This window comes from Cebus imitator, unplaced genomic scaffold (assembly GCF_001604975.1).
Source record: "Cebus imitator isolate Cc_AM_T3 unplaced genomic scaffold, Cebus_imitator-1.0 Scaffold253, whole genome shotgun sequence".
NCBI lineage: Eukaryota > Metazoa > Chordata > Mammalia > Primates > Cebidae > Cebus > Cebus imitator.
In genome coordinates, this window is record NW_016107568.1 from 2823217 (window position 1) to 2828379 (window position 5163).

Below are 5163 nucleotides of genomic sequence, written 5' to 3' on the forward strand. Positions count from 1 at the left end.
GAGAGGTAACTTGTTCTAGGTAACCCAGGGTAGTCAGTTGAAAAGTCAAGACTCAGACCTCGATCTGACTAACTCCAGAGAAACCCATGTCATTCTGCCTCTCGGAAAACACTGCTCCCAACTGCACAGTTCAAAACCCCACCCAAGCCGGCCCTGAATCATTGTTGGTCGGCTGAAGCCCAGTCGCACTTTGTTTTGACCAAGAATACAGAGGGCGCTGCCTGACATTAGTCTGGGGGCTTGGGGGAGAAGATGGGGGTCTAGGGTGGAAATGTAGGTGCTGGGGCTGTGCCAGTCGGAGAGTGTCCGGGACCAGCCGGCGAGTCACGTGCGCGTGAAACTCGACCTAAGGGGAGGGGAAGGGGAGGGAGCCCCCGCCCCCACCTCGGGGCGCAGCTCGGAAGGCGAATAAATACAACTATCAACCTCGCAGATCCACTTCATCCAAGCCCAGCCTCGCAGACCTCTGGCGCCCGGCGGGTTCCCAGTTCCCCCTCTTCTTCCGAGGGGACAGCGGAGGCGAGGCCACCGGGCTGTCAGGCTGAAGCTCCGTGGCCGCCGGGTCCCGCACGCGAGCGAAGACCCCAGCGTGGGCGCGGCTCAGGGCAGGGCCCGCGGGACTCCGGACGCACCGCAAAAGCATTGCGCTTCCCAAGGCGTCCGCTGCTGCTGGCTACTCCTTTGCCCCCTACCGGAGGTGAGCAGCGTGGGAGGGGAGGTGGGGCGCGGAGGGTCCCCGGCAGTGCATCGGCTGAAAGCCACCGAGGCTGGCTCCCGCCAACACCCCCAGGCTTCCCCAGGAAAGCCCGGTACTTGCGCCCGAGGTCCTTCGGCACAGGGTCCCGTCTCGCCAAGCATTGTCCTTCCTTCTTTTCTCCGTCCCCTCCGACTCTTCTCTTCCTCCCGGGCCCGGCTCGCTGCACTTCCTCTGGTTAGAGCTGCACTTTTGCCAGAGTTCCAGCGATCTCTGCGAGCACCTGAACCAAAGCCCCATTTCACAGATGAGGATACCGAGGCCCCCTGGAAGTAGTGACTCGTGCTTCCTCCCCTCGCCCTGGGTCTTCCCTGCCCTCCTCCTCTCCGCCTTCCTCGGTCTCACCCCGGTTGTCGCTCCCTGCCCCCGCGCCGCCCGCGTTCCCTCTCCTCCCCACTAGGCTGCAGCGGGGGGAGCTGGGGCTCCTTCCCTCCCTCTAGTAAACACACCCGCCCGCCAGCCCATCCGCCACCACTGCCCTTATAAAGTCAGCAGCCACCAGACTTCCTGCTGAAGTCCGAGCCCCCTCCTGGGGCCGGAGGTGGTAGGCGGGTTCCGAGGTACAAAGCCTGGTGTCCCGTACCCTGCGGAGTGAGTGAGGGGCACGCGGGGGTGGAGGCGACCGGTGAGAGCCAGTTCTGGGTCTTCCTCCACGTGGCAGCTGTTGGTTTGGCCCGAGAGACTGTAGGGTCGTAGGTCGCCTGATGTGGAAACGGGGAGAGCTTGCTGCCGCCCGGCCCCAGAGGGGAGGAGAGGTCTTGGAGGGGCAACTGGAAGGTGGGGCGGTAGGCTAGCCTTGAACTTGCCCTTCCTCCTCCTGCCAGCTTTTAGGGGTCTTTCCTGGCGCGAGAGTCCGGGAATGGGCCAGCGGTGCTTCAGAGCGCGCTCTGCCCCTTGCTGTTCCCTGGAGACCTGGGCGAATGCGGACTTGCCCCCCAGCAGCTCTGCCCTGCGCGCTCTGGCCTGGGTGGGAGAACCCGGCAGCGCGCCAGGAAGCTGCAGCGCGCGTACAGGACCTTCCTTGTTTCCGATAGTGGCGCAGCGGGAACCCTGTGCCGCGTGCACCCCTGGCACTGCTAGTGCGCGCAGAGCCAGCTCTGTGGCACCGGCTGGGGAAGCCCAGAGCTCTATGGGGGCTCCATGAGAGTCCTCTTGCGGGTTGGCCTGAGGGGTCTCTGGTGCCACCATGATGCAGGACCCCTCCCAGGGGCCACTGGGGGGCCCTTCGCCCAGCGCTCTGTTTCTGTGCAGGCTCTCGGCCAGCATGGCCCCCACGCTGCAGCAGGCGTACCGGAGGCGCTGGTGGATGGCCTGCACGGCGGTGCTGGAGAACCTCTTCTTCTCTGCTGTACTCCTGGGCTGGGGCTCCCTGCTGATCATGCTGAAGAATGAGGGCTTCTATTCCAACATGTGCCCAGGTATGCCTGAAAATGGGCGGCATGGGCTAGGGGGAGGGATGGCAAAGATAGGTGAAAGCCCGAGAATATCAGGTGGCCAGGTGGACCAGAAAGCAGGGTTGGCAGTCGGACAGCCTCACTTTTCGACCTCTTCAAATTTCAGGAGGAGAATGGGTGGCACTCTGCCCACTCTACCTTATTTATCCAATCCAGTGGTCACTGAATGCGAGGTGTCCTGCTGGGCATCCAGACCCTGGGACTAATAGGCAGAGTCCTAAGCCTCTGAGAGCGTCAGGCCTAGAGCTCTTGGAAGAAGAAGTGCTGCACCTAGCTGGGAGAGGAATTTCTTAATAGGGCTGCCATAAGGCAAGGGAGAGTGGCACGAAGTGGAGTATGAATGCAAAGGGCCCCACACGCTTCCCTTTTCAGGACCTGGGAGCCCCCAGGTTTTCAAATTACTCATTTGCACAAAGTTAAATAGCCTTATTTCCTTTAGGATGGCATTTTGGAAGATCTCTGGTTTCCACTTCAATCACCTTGTGTGAGTGGCTTGGAAACTGGGAGTAGGAATTCTAACACTCTTTGGGAGCCATAACTACAGCCACAAGCTGTCTGAAGCTGCCTTGGGGCAGGGAGTTAGCCCAGCTGGTGTCTGGGACTTGTATTTGATGGGTATCTTCCTATTCTGGGAAGGAGAGAGCTGTGCTGACAAGCTGCACTTAAGGAGCTGGGTGGAAGTGGAATTTGGCTCTCCTCCTCTCTTTTTATCCCCTTTTCCCAACTTCTGTTGTGGAGTAAGCTCGGAAGGAAGGCTAGCTTGCATTTGAATCTCAGCTTCCACCACTTTTATCAGTTGGTGACTTCAGTGAATTCCTTAAACATGGAGCTTCAGTTGCCTAGTCTTCAGAATGGGAATAATAATAGTATCAATTCCATGGGAGTGCTGTGAGAATCTACAGTGCTTAATAAATGTTAGTGTCCTTCTGGTTCCTCCTGGCTTCTCATTTCAACTCCTTGCTGCACAGTACCTGATGTGGGCTACGGAAGAAAACCGATTCCTTGGGGGTGGAGCTGGGGAGGTCTTGATCACTGCTCTAAACGGCAGCTGCTCTACCCCAGGATCTGCCCCATCCAGCCAGCGTTATCTGTAAAGAAGCAGTAGGTGGCACCGAGAGATGGTGACTCGCCCATGCCTCCTGGCCCCAATTTTGGGGTGATAGGGGCTGGAGGAGGTGGGGTTGGCAGCCAGCCTGGGATAGCTGGGTGGGTTGGGAATAAGAGGCCTGAGATGAAATGATACACATACCAGGATGGCTGCAAGAACCAAGTGGAGGGCTATTAGGGACCCACATGATATCTAAGTCCCCTCTGAGTTTATCCTGGAGATAGGCGAGAACCTGCCTGCCCTTGATACCTGACACTGCCCCTATGTAACTTCTTTTTATTTTGAGACAAAGTCTTTCTCTGTTGCCCGGGCTGGAGTGCTTTGGTATGATCTCGGCTCACTGCAACCTTCTCCTGGGTTCAAGTGAGCATGCGTGGCTGATTTTTGTATTTTCAGTAGAGACAGCCTTTCAACGTGTTGGCCAGGCTGGTCTCGAACTCCTGACCTCAAGTGACCCACCCGCCTCGGCCTCCACAGTGCTGGGATTATAGACATGAGCCACCATGCCTGGCCTACCCCTTGTGTAACTTCTTCCAGCCTTCCCCACCTGCTGCTGGTGGCATTTCTTTAAAAGCAACTTGAAGATTTGTTTACATCACACATTTTGATGAGGTCTGACAAATTACATGCCTCATTACCCACCAGAAAGTATTTAGAACCTTTCTATCACCTCCCAAAACTCCTGCTTCCCTTTTGAGGGCTCATCCCTCCACCTGCACGTTTAAATATGAAAAATATGTAAAACAGCTTTAAGATATAATTTCCATGCCTTACAGATCACCCATTTAAAGTATATGATTTAACGGTTTTAGTATATTTGGAGTAGTGTAACCATCACCAGAGTCAATTTCAGAACATTTTCTTTATCCGCAAATTAACTCTGTTCCGATTAGCAGTACTCACTACCCTCACCACCCCCCCTCACCCCCAAGCACCGGGCAACCTCATCGATTTCCTGTTGCAGCTTTGCCTGTGATAAAAGTTAGATTTACCTATTCTGAATATTTCATTTAAATGGAATCTTGTAATATGTAGCCTTTTGTGATTGGCTTCTTTCACTTAGCATAATGTTTTCCGGGTTCATCCTTGTAGCATGTATCAGGACTTCTTTTTATTGCTGAATAATACTCCATTGTATGGATCAACCACCTTTCTATTTACCCACTTGTCAATTGATGGCTGTTTGCATTGTTTCCAACATTTTGGCTATTAGGAATAATGGTCTGGCTGGGTGTGATGGCTCATCTGTAATCCAAGCTTATTTCAAGGCCAAGGCAGGAAGATCACTTGAGGCCAGGAGTTTGAATCTTCAGTGAGCTGTGATTGTGCCACTGCACTCCGGTCTGGGCCACAGAGTGAGACCCAACTGTTGGTCTCTTTTGGGGTTTTTTGTTTGTTTGTTTTGAGACAGGGTCCCTGTGATCCAAGCTGGAGGGCCGTGGCACAGTCACAGTTTACTGCAGCTTCAACCTCCTGGGCTCCAGCGATCCTCCCACCTCAGCCTCTAGAATAGTTGGGACTCCAGACCTGCATCACCACATCCAGCTTATTTTTAAAATTTTTTGTAGACACTGGGTCTCTCTATGTTGCCCAGACTGGTCTTGAACTCCTGGGCTCAAGTGATCCTCCCTCCAGGGCCTCCCAAAGTGTTGGGATTACAGGTGTGAGCCACTGTGCCTGGACCTCATACAAGTTTTTAATGTGGATTTATGTTTTCCTTTTTCTTAGGTATTGCTAGATCTGTCATAAGGGTAACTATGTTTAACATTTTGAGGAGCTACCAAATTGTTTTCCAAAGCGGCTGCACTATTTTACATTCTTTTAAATTTTTTTTTTTTTTTTTTTTT

General features: G+C 54.3%; 1 protein-coding gene across 1 annotated transcript in view; it reads left to right on the plus strand.

Moving 5' to 3' along the window:
* The first annotated feature begins 372 nt into the window (after positions 1–372).
* SLC43A1 (solute carrier family 43 member 1) overlaps positions 373–5163 on the plus strand; it is a 30013-nt gene continuing 25222 nt past the window's right edge. The window contains exons 1-3 of the mRNA XM_017498990.2: positions 373–697; positions 937–1314; positions 1579–2172. Coding sequence (XP_017354479.1) covers positions 1941–2172 — 232 coding nt within the window. The 5' untranslated portion in view covers positions 373–697; positions 937–1314; positions 1579–1940. The remainder of the gene's footprint in view (positions 698–936; positions 1315–1578; positions 2173–5163) is intronic.